At 42.4% G+C, this 24,325-nt stretch overlaps 2 protein-coding genes across 3 annotated transcripts in view; one reads left to right on the plus strand and one right to left on the minus strand.

Annotated features, from left to right (window-relative positions):
* PCNX2 (pecanex 2) overlaps nt 1–3,481 on the minus strand; it is a 163,710-nt gene extending 160,229 nt beyond the window's left edge. The window contains exon 1 of the mRNA XM_054061754.1: nt 3,294–3,481. Coding sequence (XP_053917729.1) covers nt 3,294–3,446 — 153 coding nt within the window. The 5' untranslated portion in view covers nt 3,447–3,481. The remainder of the gene's footprint in view (nt 1–3,293) is intronic.
* A 4,476-nt stretch (nt 3,482–7,957) lies between these two features.
* MAP3K21 (mitogen-activated protein kinase kinase kinase 21) overlaps nt 7,958–24,325 on the plus strand; it is a 47,253-nt gene continuing 30,885 nt past the window's right edge. For both annotated transcript variants that reach the window (XM_054063281.1, XM_054063282.1), the window contains exon 1: nt 7,958–8,756. In XM_054063281.1, coding sequence (XP_053919256.1) covers nt 8,036–8,756 — 721 coding nt within the window. In that variant the 5' untranslated portion in view covers nt 7,958–8,035. The remainder of the gene's footprint in view (nt 8,757–24,325) is intronic.

Genomic DNA, 24,325 nt, shown 5'->3' on the forward strand with positions numbered 1-24,325 from the left:
AGAAAACAGGTAGCAAATAAAATTCCAGCAGTGTACACTCAGTTGCAAGTGTGCATTCTATCATGCAACAAATATATTGTAGCTTATATGTCTTTTGTGGAGGTATATGTATCCTTACTCTTACAGAGAGATAAAGCGGGGCAAAGTGTGGCCAAATGGTACTGCAAGCAGCTGACACGCTGCAAATTTTATTACAGTTTACTTCTGAGTAATTTATGTGCCCACACTGTTATACTGCCATGTTGTACTTCTCCTATCACAGCATGATTTGAAGAGCCAATGTGTAAAAAGGAACAGCCCTGTAAGTTCAAGGGCTTCCTGTTCAACACAAGGTAGAGGAGATGATCAGCTGTTCTGGAGCCTCACTGAAAGGTGGATGCTCATTCTCTTGTGGCTTGTAAAATAAGCTGCAGTACAAGCATTCCAATACTGCATCTCTGTGTCACTGGTGTTTCACTGGGGCTGAATTCCGCCCAGTGATTTTGTATGAGAATTACCACTACTTTCACACACAAAACACCTGGAAATCCTGGGATTGTTTGGCCAAATAAAATAATTTTAATTCTTAATCTATTATGAGAATTGACATGGAAAATTTAAAGAGATCTCATTACAGTTTTGAAAGTTGATTTTAACAGCAATGATGCTCCAAATAATAACCAATGTACATTTTTAATTGTATACTTACTACTACAAAGGATAAATGAGAAAGAAGACGAGATGGAAACGCAAGTCTGCATTTTCAGAGGTAGGGAAACTAATAGTGGATGTATTAGTACCAAAGTAAACTACGCTGACAAAGCTAGAGTGTGAAATCCTTAACCCACATGACAGAAACAACTTGATACTATAAGCTTCCTGACACTACTGTCAGCATATCTCTGCTGAGCCAGTGTGAAAAGTCTAAAAACAGCTGGGTGGGGCTTGCCATTTCATTAAAATCAAACTGTTTTGGAGAGACTTTCTGACTGACAGAAGTGTGATTAAGATTATCCCAAGCAAACAAAAATTTCCAAAATTTTTACTTTGCCATTTCAATAAATGTCAGTGTCTGCTTTGGCTGAATTCAAAACTATTCTTGTCAAGTGTGTAACATAAATATCACCCTAAACATTACTGAATATAATATTATAAATAAAATTACCCAAACAAGACCTTCAGTTAAAAAGCAGGCTCAGGTTTCTAAGTGGCAAGATTATGTGTCTTGCACAAAGTTTACAAAGCTCAAACACTCAAAAGCAAGAAAACAAATACTTGCGGACATCATTACACTCAAGCAGCCAGCATAATAAATGCATTATTCTTACCAAGCATAAAGAATTCCCTCAGCAATACATTATCTCAAGAACATGAGTCCTGCATTTAACCAGATGATTCATCAGAAAGTCAGCTAGTCTGCAGAAAAAGCAAGTCCATCTAGATAGGGAAAGATGAAACCTAAGAGATAAGTTAAGTTTTCTCCCCGTCCCTTTGAATATTGTCTTTTTTTCAGATCAGCTCTGATCCAGTCTTTGTATGCCGTGCTCTTTTGTACAACTCTCCATGTTTTCTTCCATGCTACTAGTTCAGAAGTTTCCCACAAGGAAACACTCCTTCTTCCAGATACATACATACATCAACTGGAAAAAAGTTAACCTTTACTCTTTTTCTTGTTTTGTTTTAATCACACATACCACTCTGACAATCAATCCTACAATGTAGGACTCCTGCTGATCTGCATAGGAAATAGACCCTATCAGTCAGAAGAAAGTGTATTGTTATCTTGGTTCATTAACTCCATGAGCTATGCCTACAGGAATTCACTGCAATACATGCAATACATGCCACAAAAACAAAGTGTACCAACTGTTTTTTAAAAACACGACATTTGCTTTTCACTGGGATTGTGGAGGGATTCCTGAATGCTCTTTGCTTCTGCAAATCAGGCCAATATCTCACCACGCAGGGTGAGGAGACCTATTTAGAAATAACAACGACAAAAAATATTGTACAGGACTTATTTAAAAATTTAGTTGAGTCACTGTGAGAACCAAAGGAATAGAAATTGTTTCCAATGGAATCAATATTAAGCTACAGTCACTGAAGAACACACCAATGAGCAGACGCAAAGATCCAGCAAACTTAGCTTATAAGTTTTTCTCACAAAGTAGGCATATGCACAAAAATAGAGCAAAACTTTCAGGTTTTCAAGGAAAAATATTTGAAAGCCTGGCAAACAAATTCTAGTTATTGAAATTATTTACGTACCACGTTTAAATTCCAGTGCAAAGAAAGCTGCATGTCACAAAAAGCCATGTGACTCACCAGTGACATTCAGCAAGGCATATTAATTATGTGATATTTAGATTTTTCCATCTATTTACCCTTCTCAGCAGGTATAGCTAGAACAGACTTGGAAATTAAAAAAGAAAAGAAAGGTCTAGAAAAGAAGGCTTTTTTGAACAAACATCCCCAAGCCACTTGGCATTTACAGAGGCCAGCCCTGCACCCCTTCCCAAGCCACATCCCAATAGCTCCAGCAGCAATGGGAGGTCCAGCTTGTAAGAATTAATTGATAAGTTTTACTGCAGCTGATTTGTATGATTAATTATCTTGCAATATAAATTTGTCTGTATCAAGGGATAATATGCAGACAATCTCCAGACGTGGATAAATAACCTGAAAGAATAAACACTCTCTTAGAGTTGCAAGAATTTATTGATATGCTTAATTGTCTTCTCAGATGTAGCTGTCTTGGGTCAGGAGATAACCTGAAGGGAGACTCCAGACATGGTTGGACAACCTAAAAAATAGACATTCTTCGGGGACTTACATGGTTCTTTGCCTAAAATTAGTATCTACCCCTAACGCTTTTCTAAGATGGGATGCCTTTTTTAGAAGGGCATCCAATGCAGTGCTGAATTGTAAAATAAAAATATTATTGCCTTCACTTCGAAGACTTTGTCCTTTTCAATATCCTACCAGTGAATCAGTGTTTCTCACAAGCTCCAGACTCATGCACCCCACACACCAACCCCCTTACCCTTTGGGCACAAAACCTTCACGTAAGCCCCCACACGGCTGTATTTTTCACCCCTTCCAGAGGTCACTTCATCCTCTGCCACCTCCAGGCTGGGATGCGCTGCACCCCACGCTCCCACACCGCCTCCAGGCTGGGATACACTGCACCCCACGCTCCCCCATCGCCTCCAGGCTAGGATACGCTGCACCCCACGCTCCCCCACCGCCTCCAAGCTGGGATGCGCTGCATCCCCCACTCTCCCCTGCGCCCCCCCACGCGCATCGGATCTCACCAGGTGCAGGGCCATGGGCAGCATCAGCAGGAACAGCCACAGATAGAGGTGGCAGCTGTTGGTGAAGGCTCCCTGCTCCGGGTCGTGGTACCAACCCCCGGTCAGCGCCGCCCACACGCCCTGACCCACCAGCCGCGCCGCCGGCGACACCATGGCCACCCCCCCGCGCCGCCACCGCCGCCCCTCAGCCGCCCGCCGCCGCCGCCATGCCGGGCGCCCGCGGATTCTCCCATGATGCCCCGCGACGCCGAGCATCCCGACCGCCCCACCCCGGGCACCGCGTCCTGCTGGTCCGTGCGGGGCGGTGCGGCGATGGGGGGGAGGGATGGAATGGGCAAAAAGCGCTGCCCCCGCTGCCGAGAGAGCGGCAGCGCAAGGGAAAGCGCAGGGCGGAGAGGGGCCGGGCCGAGCTGAGCCGAACCGCGGCGGGGAGGGGGTGGGGGATGCGCGGAGGCGGCCGTCACCGCGGCGTCGCGCCTCGGGCAGCCGCCAGGTTGATTCGCAGGTACGAAGAACGAGCGGCAAAGGGCTGCTCCCCTCATCGATCACACCTCCCCTCCGCCTCGTTATTCGTTTCGCCTGATGCACCACAAGTTTCTGAGCTTTGAGCTCTGCCCAGTCTCGGTGTTGACTTTTAAGTGTTGTTTTGTGCTGTATTTTGGGCAGGCAGGTGGGGGAAATCCGTGAAAATAAACATTCAGTTTCATTCAATAATGGGTTTAGGGTAAAACATAGCTTGCCCTTTATAAAGAATTTCATAGAATCACAGAATTATAGAACCATAGAATAATTAGGGTTGGAAGGGACCTTAAAGATCATCTAGTTCCAACCCCCCTGCAACGGGTATGGACACCTCCGGCTAGATCAGGCTGCCCAAGGTTCCATCCAAGCTGGCCTTGAACACCTCCAGCGATGGCGCATCCACAACTTCCCTGAGCAACCTATCCCAGTGCCTCACCACTCTCATTGTAAAGAAATTCTTCCTTATGTCGAGTCTAAATCTGCCCCTCTCCAGTTTATAGCCATTGCCCCTAGTCCAATCACTACAAGCCTTTGTAAACAGTCTCTCCCCAGCTTTCTTGTAGGCCCCCTTCAGGTACTGGAAGGTCGCTATAAGATCTCCTCAGAGCCTTCTCTTCTCCAGGCTGAACAACCCCAACTGTCATTAAGGTTGAACCATTAAGTTTGGAAAACACCTATAAGATCATCCAGTCCAACTGCCAGCCCAGCACCACTGTGCCTTCTAAACCATGTCACAAAAGTGCAACGTCAACATGTTTTTGAACACCAAGCAGCTTGCACATTTCTTGACCACCTCTACCCTACTTGCATTGTTCCCAACTGTAGCTACAGTTTCATGGACAAAAACACTGCTCCAGTGTGCTTCTTATGGATTTTTTAGACAACAGTAAGAGACCAAAAACTCTATTAAGCAACTGTATTTATGAGTCAATGCTCGCTTCCTAATATTGCAGGCAATGTGGCCATGCTGGATGCTTGTGTTGACTTGATGGGAGGGATGATAGCAGTCTGAACAAACCACTAGGAGCAGAGGAGGAATAGCACTGCTGCCTTCAGCAGCGCAGGCACCTTCAGGCAACTGTGGATCTATGGCCACAGGGCTTGTGTACTTGCTTGGTATGCCCTTGGGAAGTAGTGAAGTCTATTGATCTGTATGAAGGAGGCATAGTCCCAGCAGTGCCTTGTGTGCTAATCTTGTGTATCCATCCTACCTAGATGGTAATCTTACCCTTGTTGAGTGGAAATTTATTTCTACCCTTTGCAGATTCTTTTCAAAGATGGCAAAGCTTGTTAACACAAATATAACAATTAAATCAAGTGCAATAGCCAGCTATGAATAATATTTTTGATGTGTGCTAATTAAAAAAGTTAAATTTTCAGAAGCTACTGAAGTTATTTTCCATACATATATTAACAAATAAGATCATTTACATGCACATCTCAAAAAAAAAGAAAGATGATTAAACAAAGGTAGAAATGGAAAACTACTTCAAACCACCTCCCCTCTACTTTTTCAGACCTCTGACTCAGGTAGGTCATTATTTGGAAGCCCCCAGGAGGTGAAGGCTTCATCGGAGTTTATACAACATTGGGTCTTATTAGGGTGACTTGTCTGCTCATCACTGAAATCTTTCAACTCTTTCACATCTTTGTATAATGTCAACACTAAACATTTGTTGGTATAATTTTTTGGTATAGCATTTTTTGGTACTTGCAGGCCTGAAGGGTTCCTGTAAGTTCCAGCTCAGGATATGTATTCTGCACACAACATATGTGCTCAGGACTATATCTACAGTTGCAGGAGTGCCAAAGGTGAAAAATGTGATAATTTTTCTCTCGAGAGATGACAATGACAGACTGAGGTGAAAGCATTGCCTCCCGTATGCTGTTCTTCTCAATGGTAACTCCACCAGGTGGTGCCATTAGAAAAGTCACAGGCACTTCATAGTGTTCTCTGCAAAATTATTTTCATTATTAGGACTCCTAGGAACAATTATTTAGCAAGATGCTAGAGTGCTAGACGCAGCAGAAACACTGAACCAAGAGTAACGTGCATGTAGCAATTGCTAGTGGATAATGGTACTTCAGAGGGCAAATTTCGGAGTAATAGCTACAAACAAATATTTAAACGTTTCACTGTACTGCAACAAATACCTTGGGTGACCGAAAACATTCCACACTTAATTAGTTCCTGCAGATTCCTTTAGATAACAGATGAAGTTCAAGGTGGAATTTGTGTGGTAGAATGCTTGTATTACAACATACTTTATGGCTCTTCTAATAAGGCAAATATGCAGATAAGGGAAAGGCTTGTAATTGTCTCTCTGAATGGCTGCAAGGCATTCTCTTGTATTAAAGGAAATGGGAAAAGACTCAACAGACATGCTGGTTCTGCATTCTTTCTTGTTGGTTAACATAGTTCAGTAAGTCACTTTCTGCATAGTTTGATTTTTGTCTTCTGTGTTTACAACAATAACACAGTTTAGACAGTGGGATAAACAAGAATTTATGACTTTCGGATATTGCTGTTTTTGTGTTGGAACATTTGTGCTGTGACAGTCAGTTGCAAATTTTGCGTTCTCGGAGGCACTGGATGTGGGTTTCTGTATGAGAAGAGGAGAGGCATTCATCACGCCTGTGCTGTGCGGTTTGACGCCTTTCCTCTATCCACCTCAGGGCTCCTTCCGGCAACAGTTGTGTCCAGAACCAAAAAGCCACGAAAATCTTTATCCAGAAACAGCACGTGCACGGCGTTTGCCATTTCCAGGCAACAAGCTAACAGAGCGAGCCGGGACGGACAGGGCAGGGAGCCTGGGAGAGGAACCACAAAGCTCGGTTTCTTGAGAAACCCTTTTGTTTTCACTCTGGTAAAACCCAAGGCCGCACAACGACGGAGAGGGGAGGCGGAGGCGCTTGAGGGCGAACCCGCTGGGGGCTGCGGGCCTCACCAGCTCCGCGTGGGGCCGCACCGGGAACCTGCCGGTCTGCGAGCGTGGGAGGAAGGCAGGAAGGGAAGAGTGACGAGTGCAGACACCCACCTCCCCACACGGCGGCTCCCACCACCCATCCCTCCCCAGCCTCCAGCGCTCGGTCCTCACGTGACCGGCCGGCGGCCAATTGCCGGGGCCGCGCTCGGAGGCGGGAGGGCGCGCGCGAGGGGGGGAGGGGGGGGGGCGCCGTCACTCCCGCATCGCACCTCCCTGGCTCTCCCACGCGCTCGCGCTTACGCCCCACCTGCCGCCGCGTTGGCCCCGCCCACTCCCGCTGGCAGCGTGGGCGACCAGGCCCTGCCCCTTAAACAAGCCCCGCCCCATCGCCCCGCCCTCTTCCCTGACCCCGCGGCTCCCGCTCAGAGGCCCTGGCGAATGGGCCGTGCAGGCCCCGCCCCCTCCCCGTGGCTCCCGCTCGCGGCATCGCCTACCGAGCCCCGCCCCTCTGACAAGCCACGCTCCCTCACAAAGCCCCGCCCACTTCTCCACTCGCCCCTCCCGCTCGGCGGCGTCAGTGACTAGGCCTGCAGGCCCCGCCCCTTCACAAAGCCCCGTCCCCTCCCCAAACCACGTTCATTTTCTCCCTTCCTCCCCATACGCTCGGCTGCGACCGGGCCATGCAGATCCCGCCTCTTCACCAAGCCGCGGCCCATCCCTAAACCCCATCCACTTCTCCTCCCCCACCGCAACTCCCGCTCGGCGGCGTCGGCTACAGGGCCGTGCAGGCCCCGCCCCTTCACCAAGCCCCGCCCCTACCCAACCCACGCTCACTTCTCCCTCTTCTTCTCACGCTCGGCGGCGAGTGGGCCCTGCAGGTTCCACCCCTTCACCAAGCCACGCCCCCATTCCTAACCCCTGCCCACTTCTCACACCTCCCCCCACAGCTCCCTCTAGGCAGTGTCGGCGACCGGGCCGCTCAGGCCCCGCCCTCTCTCAAAGCCACGCCCCCTCACCAACCCCCTCCCACTTTTCTCCCTCCCGCCCCTCCCACTCCGCGGCGTTGGCTACCGGGACAATCAGACCCCGCCCTCTCATCAAAGCCACGCCTCCTAAACCCCGCCCCTTCTTCCCCGCCCCTCCTGCTTGGTGGCGACCCGTCCGTGCAGGCCCCGCCCCCTCGACAAGCCCCGCCCCCTCCCCGCCCTCCCGCTCCCGCTCGGCGGCGGCAGGTGAGGATGTGGCTGGGCAGGCGCCCCCGCGCTGGCGGCCGCCGGGGCTGAGGTCGCTGTGATGGCCGAGCCGGGCGCCGGGTCGGCGGGCGCCGGCGGGGGTTCGTGCCCGCTGTGGACGGCGCTGTACGACTACGAGGCGAGCGGCGAGGACGAGCTGAGCCTGCGGCGGGGGGACGTGGTGGAGGTGCTGTCGCAGGACGCCGCCGTGTCCGGCGACGACGGCTGGTGGGCGGGGAAGATCCGCCACCGTCTCGGTATCTTCCCCGCCAACTACGTGACCCGGCAGCCCCGCGGCGGGGCGGCGGGCGGCGGCGGCGGGCGGGGGGAACCCGCGGGGACCCTGACGGAGATCGACTTCCAGCACCTGGAACTGCAGGAGATCATCGGCGTCGGGGGCTTCGGAAAGGTGTACCGGGCGACTTGGCGGGGCCGCGAGGTGGCCGTGAAGGCGGCGCGGCAGGACCCGGACGAGGACATCACGGCCACAGCGGAGAGCGTGCGGCAGGAGGCCAAGCTCTTCTCCATGCTGCGGCACCCCAACATCATCGCCCTGCACGGGGTCTGCCTGCGGGAGCCCAACCTCTGCCTCGTCATGGAGTTCGCCCGCGGCGGATCCCTCAACCGGGCCCTGGCCGCCGCTCCCGGCGCCGCCCGCGGGGGCCGCCGCATCCCCCCGCACGTCCTGGTGAACTGGGCGGTGCAGATCGCCCGCGGCATGCTCTACCTGCACGACCAGGCCATCGTCCCCATCCTGCACCGGGACCTCAAGTCGAGCAACAGTGAGTCCCGGCGGGGGATGGGAGGAGGTGGCGCGGGGGGCCGTGTATTGCTGTCTTTAGGTTGGAACGTTACTCCCGTGATAGCAAATGTTGTGTTTACGGAGAGATGCTGGATGTGCGTTTCTGTCCCAGAAGTGGAGAGGCAGTCGTCGTGCCGGTACCGGCTCAGGAAACGGCGGCCAGGCCCGGACGGGCACGGTCCGGAGTCCTGTTTCACCGGGAGATGGGCGGAGCGGCTTGGGCACCCTCTGCCAGAAGCTTGGGCTGGCGGCCAGTTGGTTGCCGTGGCTGTGAGCTGGTTACGGACTCGTGGAAAGGTAAAGGTAGGGAGAAAGGAGGTTTACCTGCAACGCATGCAGAGCAAAGTCCTGTCCTCTCGGGCGGGAACTCGCTGAAAAGCAAAGCTGGGATAAAATCCTGCATATGAACAGAACTGAAAATCCACCCGTCTTCTTTTATTCTGATGTCTTGGGTAGTCCTGGCTCTTAAAAGTCACAGAAAACCAAGTGCCTTGTGTAGGAGAGGTTTAACAAGGATATCACTTCTGTTTCCCTGCTGAACAATAATGCGTTTCTGGTTTTTGATGCATGCATTTAGCCTTGCTAAAACTCACCGACTTAGCAAACATTTGAAACAGAAAAGACAGTAGCTTAAAACCAGTAGAAACTCTTGTGCAGTTGCCAGCTTTGCTTTCAGCCTTTGGCATGAACAAAAGCACCTGAAAGAGTGAGGGAGTTGCTCAATTGGCGCTTAATAGATGCTCGGTCCATCTGTAGCATCTTAAGATTTTGGCAGTTGTGGTGTTGGAAGGCCGCCTTACTAGACTAGAGGTGTTTATAACTTGCCGTGTTTTGAATAGATGACATTAAAGTATGAATCTGTATGCTTCTGTAAATGTCTGAAGCCATTTCGACCCTTTCCTTTCTGTTCTGAATGTACCAAATGTGCAGCAATACTGTCACTTTTTTTTTCCAGGTCCTTAAGTAGTCCAGTAGAAATGAAAAAGCTTCATTCAAGTTTGAAGCAATTTGTTTGAAAGGCCTTTGCAGTGTGTCTTGAAGGCCATCATGCATGAGTTGTTAAGACAAGGCTCAGTCATGGGACTGTTCCTGAGAGTACTTTCACTATTTGTTTGATAAAGAAAGGACCTAGCTCAGCTACATTTGTGGTTCTGTTAGTAACTCCTTGGAATGTACCTTTAGGGTCATAGCTAGCACCTTAATTTCTAGAAAGTTGTCTATAGGTGGCTTGTACCCCTCCTAGTTTGCTGCTCTGCTGAGAGTGAGCTGCTCTACCTTGGGTATTTGGTGGCTTTTTTAGACAAAGTAGCTTTCTTAGTGCTAGTGTCCTAAGGCAATAGTGGTAAAGTCCTTATCTGAAATTAATTCGTAACCCGGTGGTTTAGTGTGGCAGCTAGAGCTGAATTGGTGGCAACAGTGAACTGATTTCCATTATCGTTCTCCTCTGCATATGTGGATAATGGCAGAGCATTTTAAAAATATGCTTTTGATTATAACCTTAGCGTATGTGCCTATTCTGTGCTTTTGTTACTAACTCCTGTTGCTCATGCGTTTAACTCTAGCTATTTAGTTTTCTCACCCATGTTTCTTAGTGAACCTTGAAGACAGTATTGAGTATGCTAAATAGATCTATGTTTCTTGATCATCCAACTATCATCCAAGGTGATAGTGATGTGCTAGTGGTACAATATACTATAGTAATTAAGCTCAACAACATAAATTTACAATGACTGCAAATCATGACAGTATCCACATTTCTGTTAACTCATCTGTTTGTCAAAGATTTTGCTTCATTATTTTACTATAGTTTTTTCCAGTCTTGCACAGTGGGAGTGGAAAGCTGTCAGGGTTGACTGATCGATAGCAATAGCTCAGCAGTGGCTATAGCTGCAGACAGGGATCTGGCAGCACCCATTCCTCAGCTGCCCTTTGCTGCTTTCCATGGGCTGCTAGCAGTGGTGGTTCAGTGCTCTCCACTAAGCAGCTGTAGGTAGTATTTTAATGTTGGAGTTTTGTGCTACCTTTGTTTTTTTTGTTGGGAAGGAATTTTTCTTCCTTGGACAAAAAATTGGAAAAATAACTGCCCTGACCATAGTGTGGTAAGGAATGCTCACCAAACTATTTCCCTAGTAAACAGGCAGGAATTAATTTTTCCAGCCAGTGGAAAGGAGACCTTTCTAGTAGTATATTTGATCAAGAAACCATGTATGTCTGGGCTTGTGGTTCGCAGGCGATAAGAAAAGCAAGCATTTAATAGGCAAGTGTGTTATTTCTTTCCAAGCAATTTTATGGAGTTGGGGTCTATAAGACAGCACATGCAGTGCAGTTTTGCTGGTGCAAAACTGACGTGGCTTAAGAGAAGGTGCCACAAACAGATGAGCCATAATAATAAAATAAATAAAAATCAATAAATAACTAAAACAGCAGGGTTTTATTAACAGCAATGATCATTTAAGTTTGTATGCACAAGTTTTCTTTAGGCTTCATCTGGGAGGTGGGAAAAGGTTCCTACTTCTGATGAAGTCAGAAGAGGAAAATAAATAGGTATCCAAATGTTTACTGTATTGGGAAATAAAACTGACAAACTTGATTGTGAGGCCTGAACAAGGAAGTAAAGGGTAACTCAGATTTTATTTGTAGCGGTGTTTCTGGACTCTATGTAAAATAATGTTTTTTCAGAAATAGACAAAGATGTAAAGAACACTTTTAGCCTTAGATATGTGTGATGAAATGAAACCTAGTAACCATGGCCTTGCAAATCGAGCATGCTTTGTAAAACCTTGTGCAGGTGACATGGTGAGAAGTTTCTCTGAAAAAAACACATGGTCTAATTTGAGAGTCTTCCTCACAAGCAGTTCTTGTGTTCTAAATTCCAGAGTTAAGAGGTGAACCTTACCTATCTAAGAACTAGAGAAAAAAATTGAAAGAAAATTTTATTATTTTTCAAACTTTCATAGATAGTCAAGGAATTCTGAATTAAACGATAGCTTGACTGAAAAGCAGATATCAAAAGAATTGTTAAAATACTTGAACATTCTTAACTGTGTCTCCTAGGTGCGAACTTGATTAATCATGGCAGCTGATTATGAAAAAGTTAAGTTTTACTGAAAATAAAAAAAAAAAAAACCAATAAAATTAGCCTACAAAGTCTGGACGTTAATAGTCATGTGTTCTTTTAGCACATCTCAGCTGTTTTGCTGACTCTTTGGGAGGGTAACTTTTTTTGGGGGGGGAATTAAATGGCTTCCTTTGGGACAAGGACACCTCCTTAGTTATGAGACCTGTGGTTGTTTAGAGGCCCTGTGCAGCCTTCCCTGTTTCTTTTTTAGTATCCTGAAGAAAGCTAGTGATATGTTCAGTTAGAGTATGCAAGGGTTTTGCTTTCTGAAGTCTAGTGTGGAGAAAGCAGAAGTTTGTTTTCTGGGATTGTTTTCAGACTGGTGGTACTTCTGCTTTTATCTCTAGCGCAGCAGCTCTGTGTACTTGTAAGAAGCATTAAAAAAAGTTCAGAATATCTTGCTTATGGCATAGACCCATCCGTGAATACAAAGTAAAGCATAAAGTTGATTCTGTGCAGATTATGTGTACTAACAGTGCTGAAAGAGTACTCTGTGCTCATTTGTTGTAGACAGATATGAGAGTCGGGTTCAGTTTGCTATGGCTTTCCCCAGCTCCTCTGATATCTCGGGATCCTCTGCAGCCTTCAGCTCTCTGAAGTGTGTTGAGTTTATATTACTTTTTGAAATCGTGAAGGACAGCTTGAGTTTCAAGGATTGTTGATTAAGGCCATGGATGGATGTGACAATGCTAATGAGAGCAATATGTGAAATCTAAAGGAATCGAACATACAAGAGAACAGCAAAACTCCAATTGGACAGTCCACTTTAATGTCTGAAGTCCACTTCAAACTAGTCTCATGAAAAACAGTCTGAAAATAGAAGTGGTGTTGTTTTAAAGCCTCAAAAGGAAGTCTGGTGTGGCTTGACAGAACTGTTTGAATCAGTGGCTTTTGATGAGGGAACATATCCTGGAGTTTGCGAGAAGCAAGAAAACATTATGTCTGGTTCTTTCCTCTTACAGGTTATTTGCAACAGAGTTGCTCAAGTTATGCTCTTAAGTACCTTTACAATAAGATGGATAGTGGGTTTTAGGAGTTCCTGAAAACCTTTCCTTTTGACGTCTCCACCTAGGAACTTTGGGAGAGCTGTTCAGGGAGAGGAAGAGGAAAAACTAGATTTGAACCTATCTGCTGCCATCTAAACTGATTTTATTTATTCTGTAATCACTGGGGTGTATAATTTGTCTCTTGGCTCTGTTTTAAAGACGGAACATTTGCTCACATCACAAGTAGGGCTGTAGGGATTGATGTTACTAAATGCTTGAAAATTCAGTATCTTCTAATGTGCAGTTACCAAGAAAAGTAAAAGTGAAATTATATTATTATTGTTTTTGATAATTTTGAGAGAGAAGAGTGATGGCTTTTCAGCAGATTTGAGCTTCAACCTAACTTTCTTTGTCTGGAAATAAAGTTCCAAGACATCTTCTAGTGGTAGTGCTACTGACAGAAAGAACTCCAAGTCACACTATGCCAGCTACTGTTCACCTGTTATATTGTAATAAAACTAAAATAACCTGATTTTTTACCCCTATGTATTCTGCATCTCCCTTGTCTCCTCCTGACACTGTCATTTGTGGAACTTCTGATCTTCCATTCCTTTCCATATCCCCAGCGTCCCTGCTGGGCTAAGCCTATCTGTCCCAGGGTGCCCACCTCCAGTACTGGGGCACTCCTGCCACCTCCTGCAGCAGGCTGCATATGCTGTAACAGGTTTGAAACTGCTTGTATTGCCTGGCTGGCTGCTAAGCACCTGCTGGCTGGGCTGTCTGAGGTCTGGAGAGGAATGAACACTTTTTCTGGCAGAATTAATGTAAGTTTCTCTTCCACAACACAGCTGACCTTCATCAAACCCATAGGAATCATATCTGAGAACGTGGTATGGCTTTGACTAATGTCAGTCAGATAAAAAACTGGGTCCAGAAGTTGTTTGGCAGCTTAAAATTCTTATGCTGTAGTTTTCCATGCTGTGTTCATATAGGATGTCATGGCACTTAAATGCTTTGCGCTATTCTTAATTACTTAAATTGCATGAAGTTAGAAACTGTTCCAGGTACACCAGCTTCCTATCCCACCTCTGAGTCGCAGTAGCCCTACCTTGTGCTTTGCTGTGGAGATAATGCTGCTGCATTACAACATAAGAACTGGTCACACATCCTGAAGCATCTGGAAATATGTAGCAGGATGGAGCTCTAGTTTTAATAACTTTGTTCTCTTAGTGTTCTTGAAAAAAACAAACAACTAAAAGCCAAAAACCAAAAGCAAACCATTCATTCAGATGGTAGTAGGATTGCAGAATTTTTCTGATTTGCGAAAGGGCATCTCTTTTGAGCGTTATGGTCTATTAAAAGTTAGATAAATTCCATGCTATTCAATTCTGGTAAGTTCTTCATTTGAATAGAGTTATGTCACTTGAAGATGTTCTACTTTGTTTCATAAAACATTGCTCCCAGTGATTTGTTTCATTATTTGATGTGTGCCCAGACTATGCAGATAGAGAGTTTATCTTTTTCAGAGACCTTGAAGGCCTGTTGGATTCTGTGGGAGCAGCAAATGCTTGGCAGCCTTGAGCTATAGCGTATCCTTTTCAGGTTCATCAAAGGAAATGTTTTCTTTTATGCCTGTTTTATGTTCACTTGGTATATTTGCTTGCTGCATAGAAAGATGTTGTATATTTTGAGTTTAGAAAGGGTTGCTGGAATTGAAGAAAGAACAATTTTGAGTAACAGATTGTTGCAACTGTCTCAATCTTCAGTAGAAATAACTAGTACTAAAATGTTGTAGAGGCTAATTTCCAGTTGTGTTTTAGCATTTAAAATTAATATTTGGAAACTTAGTGTTTTTATACAATATTTGTCAAGTGAAATTTTGTAAACTGCTTCTCTGTAGCACAATATTTATTTATGCAGTCTGAAAGCTTCCATAGTAGTAACATCCAGCAGTTATTTTAATTGTAGATGCAGATTCAACTGCAATAGCCATTTATTTGACCTTGGCCTTCTAAATTTGCTACTTGGTCTTCTAAATTTGCTACTGTTTGATGCTTTTCTGTGTCTCAAGTCTGGATGGACATTAAAAGGTGGGAAAAAAAAATTCCTTATTATAGAAAAAGTTCCCTCGAAGTTAATGTGGCTTAAGTATATTTACATACAGTTCTTAATGCTGAAAACAACATTCTAGGCTGAAATTCTAGCTAACTGTAAAATAATTAATTAAAAACCCATGAACTTTTAATACCCATATTTATAACTCATTTTTAATACACTTTCATTTCAATGTTTCCCCAGCTATCTGTCTGACAGCTGTAGATTTGTTCCTTAGTTGATGTTGAGACTCTTTGCATCTTTAACTAGTAGGATTAATAATTCAAGAATAATGTTACTTTGATCTTTTTTTGGATCTTACTTAGTTCTTCATGTGTTTCTCCTGTATTCTCTCGTGGTAAGACACCAAGTGATCTGGTTTACAGCTGTTGGAAGTCTTTTTTTCTTTTTCCCTGTTCCATGTTCGACTCTCAGGTAGCAGGTGTATGAAAGAGGCTCATTGGCACCAAAGTTTCTGGTGACCTCTTCATGTCCAACATGGGGAGTCACGTACTAGTCTGTATGTCACATTTGCCGACTGTGTTCTCTGAAGAAGAGTTCTGTTTTGGGGTAGCATTATAACCTGAATTGTGACTTTGGATTACAGTGTTTGTAGTATTTGTGTATTAAAGAAGACTTCAAGCATTACTTGGCTCAGTTATGGGGGTTTTTTTGTTTGATTTTTTTTTTCCCCTGAAAGCTGGCAACCCAGGGATATGGTCACATACCTACCAGCCTCTGAAAACTGCACTGAGCAAGAACCTCTTTCCATAGAAGTCAGTGGAGAAACTGGCAGCTAAACACTTCTCATGAGCTGATAAAATATGATTTTATCCATTCACTGTTTACAGTGACGGATAGGTGTAACTGCTGACTATAACACTAGTGAAAGGAGGAATTGAACTTGAATAAACAGTGTGAAATGAGGTTGGGATTTGGGCATTGATAGTATTAGCCTAGCATTAGAAAAATTTGAGCTATAACTGAATTTTCAGTTAGGTTGCTACTCCCTCCTTTGGGATTGAAAGCACAGTGTGTGCCTTTGGACTCTCTTGGAAAATGTTGAGTTCCATTACAAATCTATGTTCTGCAACCTCAAAAGAATAAAGTAGTAACACATCATTGAACTGTATTTGGATGTTGAATGCTGTTTTGTCGCTTCTATGACCTTAAGAGAATGGCGGTTTGCTTGCAGTATGTGAGATTTCCTGTCACTAAGTGTATGCTTTTCTAAACATGCTTCAATGTTTCAAGTTCTGAAACATGATGGCCTTGTACAATGAACATCTGCAAGGAGTGTTTGCAGCATGGGTGATTTCTGTCCTTCAATTTTTGCTTCTGATGATTTCTTAAAATTTAAACCACTGAAATTAATGACCTTCAGTAAGAATGCTTCTAAAAAGTGCTGTGATTTTTTTTTTTTTTATTTTTGAGTTTTGGGTGTTTTTTATGTTATAGGCAAAATTATGGCATTGAGGTAAAAAACACAGATGAGAATAGATAAGTAATTTGATATTTAATATACTTTATCTATCTATAGTAGCAATACCAAAATAACTGGTGTCATAAATGTACACCCCTTGATTGACAGTTTAAAACTAATTTCACCATTTTTACCTCGCTTAACCATATTACTGAGAGTTTGCCTCAGATCAACAACTGAAAGTAAGTGGATGTTTGAATTTTGACCCACTTACTGCATTTTAAAGTCATGGATTATATATATAGAAGGATGGAAAAGCTATGTGTTTGTATAATATCACCACAGAAGTATTCTTCCTTCTTGGAACTTCCTGCCAAGTTTAACCTTTTTTTTTGTGTGTGGGGTCATAGCTCCCATTAAATCAGTCCAAGATATGCCAGTGCTGGCTATATAATCATGCTTTGTTCTCTTCATAGCAACTCAAATCTTTGTTGTGGCAGGTGTGCTATTAACTTGGAGCTGATAAGCCTGCCCTCCCTCTCAAAAATGCAGGAGTAACTACTTCATTGCTGTAGCTTATTATGGGACAAATTGACCCTTGGAACTGTTTATATTTTAATTTTAAATGTTTGGGCAGGCTTGTGATTTTCTTTTCCATTAGGGTTATATGCCACTGTTCCTTGTAAAACTAATTATGTTGATTTCCTCCTGTGTTATGAAAAATGGATGGAAAAAAATGTTCTTTTTAACTCATTACAGAATGTTGTGCTAATTCCTGAGGCAAAAGAGCAGTTTTTCCCTTCCAGCCTTCCATTTTCTCCTCCCAAGAGAAAGAGAACACTGCTGAGTTTGCAGAGTTTTCATTTCAAAGTGTTTTGCCTTTGCTGTTAAAGAAGATCAGAGTTCTTGGAAACATATAGTCCTCACTGGCTATTCCTCAGCTACTGTAGAAACTGCAAGGATGGAATGCAGAATATATTTTGATTTCTTTTTTTCTCTCAAGTTTTTTTTTTTTTTAAGTGGACTCAAAAAAACCCCTATTTTTCTGCTTTACTTTGAAACAGTATTTTTTTGCAAAAAAATGTTTTAAAACAATAAGACACTGAAATATTTTGTATAAAAGAAAATGACAAAAGAAGTTGGAATTCTTTACAGAGTATAACGTATTAGGTTGGAATTCTTTACAGAGTGTAACCTATTAAAATTCCTTACAGAAATGATAATAAAGGAGTTTCATGTTAACTGATGAGGTTCTAAGGGAACTTGATGACTAAGCTTGACTAAGCCTCTACAACCAGAGTTTGTTTGGATTCATAGCAGTAGGCATCTTCAAAGGGACAGAGAAATTTTTTTTTGTCTTCATTTATTCAATGGGTTCTTTTCAGTAGTAAATTTCATTAAAGATGATTTTATAAGGGGAAAAAAATAGGAAAGCTGGATTCTATCTTTACATCTCTGGTAGTTAGATCTATTAATTCTACAGTTTTGCTTGAGTTCTCACTAACTACAGCAGGTGATGCCTGGCTTCATTTAGCAGCCAGCTGCACGAGGAGGCTTCCCCACCCATCTCCAGGCACAGGTTCTCCCTGCTTCCATGTGTGAGTGGAATCTGCTCATCTCCACCTGCATGGTCAGTAGGTCTGATTTAAATCAGCCGAGGAATCTAGCAGAAAACTGCTCTGTTTCATTTGCAGTCTTAATTTTCTGCTGAGCTATCTGGCTAGTTGCATCTCCTAAGGCTACCCAGTTGCTAGGCTAAGTGCAGGGAAAAACAGCTGTGAGGATGTGGGGCTGTAACTGGAGAGGAGCTTAGAAGTGTTATTTCATGACAGGAAAGCTTTTATGGTCTTGGTTGTGACATCAGCCTATATCCTTACAGTTAATTTAGTTAGTAAGTCACCTTTAAAGGTAGAATGTGTTTTTAATTTTATGTGTCTATATTACATTTTTCTAAACTTTCTTTAATTTTGAAGTGATATTTTTGTGCATTAAATATTTTAACTTCAACACATCAGATGCATCTTGGTATAGATCACAAAAAATAGAGCAACAAGAAAGTACGTAATTGCTGAGTGTAATATGTTACAGTTGGGAAAAGAATACTAGTGATTTAAGTAACTTGCATGTACTCAGAATTATTACTAATTGCTCTTAGCATTTCTTTCTAATCTACCGGCATGGTCACTGTTTTTATTGCACAGCTGCTCTTTAAAAATTAGTGGCAAACAAAGAAGAACGAGCTTTAAATAAAGTAATTGCTTTTTCGAATAAGTATGGAATTTCCTGGTAGGTGCCACATAGCTTTAAAATTCAAAGAATTCAGTTAAGTTTCAGTGCTGACTGATATCCGTGTAATTGTAAAATTATGGAGGAATTGCTGTAACAAGGTAATTTTCCTTAAATGTAGTGTTTAAATAGAACTACTAAGCTTAATATTTTATTAAACAAAGAACGTGAGAACATTTAGTGTGTGTTCAGCTTTTGATTTCTTTTGCTGATGCAATAATGAAATCCTGCATTTTCAGAATTTACTTTTTAAGTGATAATTATTAGAATGTCTAATTATAAATGTGTGTTACCCTAGTACTTCATTTTATGGCACAATAGGAATTTGTTTTGCATTACAGAACTATCTGAACAGCAAGTGAAGCACAAATAACAAGCAGTAAAGTAACTCTCAGCATCTGCAGCTTGTGCCAACGACTCGTTAAAACTGCTGCTTTCTCTCAAGTTTCCATTTGCCGAAAGTTGCCTTAATAATGGTTATTAAAGGAGTGAAGGAGAAGCAAAAAATGGTGATGCAAGCTGTGTTGAAGCTGTTGAAATCTCTCATCCCTCTTTCTCTCTCTTCTTTTCACTTCATTTCCTCCAGATAGCCAAGTTGACTCCCTGTCATTCTCATGCTATGGTGTTTTTCTTGTGCCATGTGTCTCACTGTGGTAATTTTTTTTTTTTTAAGTTGCTGGTGCGTATTTGTCAATTTATGCTGTCAAGGACTTTTTATGTCAAGTCTCGTCTTGTTTTGGCTCTTCAGTTAGAAATGTTCTGTTCAGGATTTTTTTAATGTATGTTGGCTCCTATGAGTAAAGATTCTTTTATTGTCTTTCTGGAACAAACTGTTGTTGAATTGCTTTCAGTTTAGTGTGAAAATTAAGAAGTGGTTATCTGCCTGCTGTAAAGGGATGTAGATGATAGAGAAGCACAGTACCCTAACAAGTAGAGAAGTGCTTCCTGCATGTGTAATCAGTATTTAAAGGATGAAATTCCCTTCTGATGGTGAGCTCTAAACTTGATCTAATGAAATAATTGCAGTCTCGCAGATACTAGCTACAGAGGTGAGGGTAACAATTATTATCCTCAGAACCTGTAGGAGAAGATAAAGATATTTAAGAAGCAGTGCTCTGTAGGTCAATGTGTCGTCTTTTCTGTGTGTTGAAGCTGTCCGAATCAGTTAATGTTGTCACTGTGATAGCTAATTTGCGGTTTGAAAACTGGGCATGGCTTCTAAAAGCAGTGTTGAAATTTTAATTTCTAATTACAATCAGAACCATATAACAGCTCCAAATAATGGAGTTAGGTCTCTTAATATTGACAAGATATTGTGTTTTGTTAACTTGAACATGTAACATTTAAATAAGTTTTTTTTTCTGTCTTTTAGTTACCAGGTAAAAACACAGGGTTGCCCTGCTGGTTTTGCTGGGAGTTGATTTAGTGATTAACAGGAACCAGGTTCACTTGCAAGCAGTTGAAGAGAGAGCTGGCTGGGTGTGGCGGGGGGCACGACAGGGACCACAGTAGCAGCATTGTCTGGACAGTGTTTGCAAGTAGAGGTAGATAGTATAACATTTTTCTTTCCTGTCTGGTATTCTTTAAGAATGACTTTATCGGTGGTGGTAGATGTAGTGAGTGCATAGGTAGTCTTACCTATGATCATAGTAACGTAAATAGCTGTGCTATTAAATAGCTTGTTCTTGTGAAAACCATGAGAGTCAGCTATTTAGCAAACTAGATAAGGTAGCAGAAAGCAGTTGGTGACAAATAACTAATTTGAGAAAATACAGTTGCTTAACCTTTTAGTAGCAGGAAAGTAGAGAATATAAAGAAGGTACAGTAGAAGGTATAAAGAGGATAGGAAGGGTAGAAAAGATTAGAGTATTTCAGGATTTCTTTTTTTAAATTAAGCATGAAACCATAATTTTAATTCAGTAAATTTAAACTATTAAAAGGGTATCCAAGTCGGTCCTTTGACTTGGCTTTTTCTCTTAGAATGCCTTCTTTTTTACTTAATTGGTTTAAACAGCTAACAGTTGAAAATGGTCACCTGAAAATGGTAGAATGCATTATGAAATAAAACTGATTTTAACCGCATAAAGTCTTTGGATTTCAAGAAACATGTCAAATGAAATATAGTATTAAATGGAGACTCTGAGATAGGTAAGTTTGGAGAATATAATTTTTAGTAACAAAAAGAAAAGCCTGTAGGAAATAACCTGTGTTAAAAGTGAGGCATTGAAGAGCTCAGTACTAGGTGGAGGTGTCCTGGGTAAGCTGACAGCTACAAGGTCTGTCCAGTCTTCACTCAGGCTTGCTGTAAATAATGTGTCTTAAGCTACATGAATTTTAAGAAATGGAAAAGAGAGAAGCTAAGGCAAGGATATGAGCCTTTTATTTAAAAATATACTTCAAACAAAATGTTTGCAATTTAAATGAGTTCTCTCAGTTCCTCTTTAGACTTTCAGCTAGTCCTGAAACTATACTAGAAGTATAGTTCTGGACTTGTCTGAATTTGGTAGAGAGGCACGCACCCTAGGAATCTGATTTGCCCAAATGTGCTCTTTTGTGTTGTTTCTTGAAGAGTTAGAGCCTGTCTGCCCATTTCCTGCCTCTCACTTAATTTTTGTTTTTCTATGTCCTGATAAAATTTCAGCCCAGGCTCACAAGAAAGGAGAATGGAACAGAGAAGACAACTTTTCTCCAAATCTCAGATCTGGACTTCATTGACTTTGTGCCTCTCAGACCTGAGCTTATACACTTCATGTCTTAGCTTTTGGTCTCAGCAGCTCAAAACAAGTGTTACTGCAGAGGAGAGAGTCTGCAGATGGAGTGGTAGAAAGGGAATGGCACAGGAAAAGGACAGGGAACTTGGGAGTGTTTGAGTGGGATTTTACTGGGACTTTGATCTCCTTTTCAAGCCTAAATTCTGTGCCTTTCTTGGCTGAGAACAGCTTGTATGGGAATAGTAGTGGTTCAACAGAGAGATGTTGCTGGTTCTGTTTTAATTAAAAGAACATGGACTTGGGAAGTACCAGCTGACTCAGCAGGTCTACTTCTGTTGTAGTCTTGGGCAACTATGTCATAGATTTTAGTTTTTAAAAGTGTGCAGATCATTTTATCTGCATACTGTTATACCATAAAATACTTGCAGTGGGCCATAGATTCGTAGAAAAAGCTGTAACTATGATAATAAAGAAAGAAAGCAGGAAAGATTAATGGCATTGCTATTTTAGGAACCATTAGGTTTAACAGGAATGTAGGTTTGATCTTGTGACTTTTTTGAGGGGTAGACTGTGCTTTACGCTGCAGAAGAGGGCCAAAGAGAGGGTGGGGAAAAAAGAGGCAATATCTTGAAATCTGATATGACTCCCCAGCCTGGTAGCTTCACATCTAGAGCCGAGTTTCATCACGAACATGGCAGTAAAATGGATCAGCAAGGGTGCTTTGAAAAATATTTTATCAATAAGAGCACCAGTGCTATAGGTCTGTATCCTGTTCTGTATATGGCTAACTTCTGTTCTCATAACTGTTCTCAATATTTGTTCAGCCAGCAAAAGGGACAAGCTCTCCTGATAAAACATTACAGGTTCCTAGCTCCTCTTCTTCTATTTTCTGCATCTGCTCCAGTTCAATTTCCTGTTGTTGAACACACATGCAGTTCTAGTCATCCAGTATTTTGTATGAGGTCTTATGCTTTGCACAATTCTATTAATACATTTGTCTTTCTACTAAAAAAAAAACTTTTTAGTGCCTTTTAGAATTGCGTGAGCTAGTTGCACAACTATGTGTAGCTGCTGTTCTGGTTTTCCTTCTACTAGCCAGAATAACCAGCGTTCTTCCTTCACCACTGTTCTATAGCTGTAGGTTTTATGATTGAGTCCTTCTGACTTTACATATTTTCTAGGATGATGATCTAGTCTTCAGAGTGGGCGGTATCTTGTGACTTCACTGTCAGTTCATGAAATGCACCTTGCATTTTTACTCTGATTGCAAATCCGCATGTGAAGCAAACATGCCTCTTATTGATGATTCCTTTTTATCCTTGTCTCTTAAGATTTTCCCTCACACAAATGCTGTGCAGAACTCTGATTAATCTTTATTCTGCGTGTGTGATTAAACTTCCTAGAAGATACTTATATCTACTCAACTCTGCTGCCTTATCCTTTTCTAACAAACCATCCATCAGGAATAAATGGGATTACTGTAATTCTGCTGTAATTTTACTGCTTTTTGTATGCCTTGATGTCCCTAGTTGTAATTAATTTTCTTCAAAATCTCTTCTAAGATTACATTTAAGTGAAATTCATATCTGTAGTTGAGTGATTGCAGTGGTTGTTTTGAATAGAGATGTTTCCTTTTGTTGTGTCGTAGTGCCGTAATTTTACAGATTCGTAAAAATGTTTGATAGTAGATTTGAACTTTTTACATTAGTCCTGCTCTAAGTGGGGGAGTTGTCATCCAACCTTTAGGTCTGTTCCAACCTTAATTACTTTGTAATTCTATGAGCTACTTCCTTCAGTGAGCTAGAAGGAGTAATATTTGCATTTCCACGTTCTATCTTAGTTACACTAAATAACTTGAGTGTAAGATTTCTTTAATCTGTATGGTTAAATAGCAATATCTTTGTTAGGAATGCTTTTAGAATCCTCAGATACGGTTGCTGCATTGTCCAAAGCTTCTTTAATTTTTATGGCATATGCAAAATGATATCCATTAAGTTCAATACCACTTTACCACATAGCCTCTGTATTTTTCCATTTTCCTCTCTGACTTAAGGATTTTTTGGCTTTTATCTTCCACCTATTGATTTATATTTCAGTGGATTATTCAAAATAACATGCAATAACTTCTTTTTGTTACTCAACCATAAATAGTTCTGGGCATGTGCTGTCTCTTATATTGAAAGTATCTGGTACATGGCACCTTAGCCTCTGCTGCTATGATGTTAATAAATATACTTTTCAATTGATCTCCGTGCAGAAAGGTAGAGTCACAAAGGGAGGTGTATTAAACTCAGAATTGAGTTGAAAATGTCATAACCAGTAGGAACTATGCAGCCCTAAAGAATTTAGTGAAATGTTTCTTTCTGGCTGTAGCGCATGGAATGTTGGATAACAGTCCCAAAATGAAGTTCTATGATAGTTTGCACAAAGTCTTCTTGCATCCAACTTAGTCGTCTTCTTTTAGGTTTTGAATCATTCAGAAATAGTCATGGTGTGTGGTTTTGCTTATGTCAAAATAAATGAGGTGGACGTAGCATTTTTCTGAACTTCTGCATTCCCAATCTAATTCTGGTAGTTTTTTTGGTAGGTTTGAATTTATTTTCAAATGGTCTTTGTACTTTGAAATATTTTAGGCTGTGTTTGTCAGAACAGTAGCATTAACGTAAGTTTGAACTTTATTCTTTGTGGAAAATAAAGTGTGGAAAATAAGAAGTCTGAAAAATGTTCAAGAACACCAGAAAGTGCTAAACTGGCTCTTACCCAGTTTAGTATGGCAGGTGCATCAGAGTCTGAAAAAGCAAATTAAAGTGTTTGAAAAGTAAACTAGTTGGGGCTGAATGAACAGAGTAAGCACAAGATGTAAAAGTGACTTCTCACAGGTTAGCAGCCAGAAAGGGCTGGGAAGCTGTGGAAGTGGCAGAAGGATGCTAT

This window comes from Cuculus canorus, chromosome 3, assembly GCF_017976375.1.
Source record: "Cuculus canorus isolate bCucCan1 chromosome 3, bCucCan1.pri, whole genome shotgun sequence".
Taxonomy (NCBI): domain Eukaryota; kingdom Metazoa; phylum Chordata; class Aves; order Cuculiformes; family Cuculidae; genus Cuculus; species Cuculus canorus.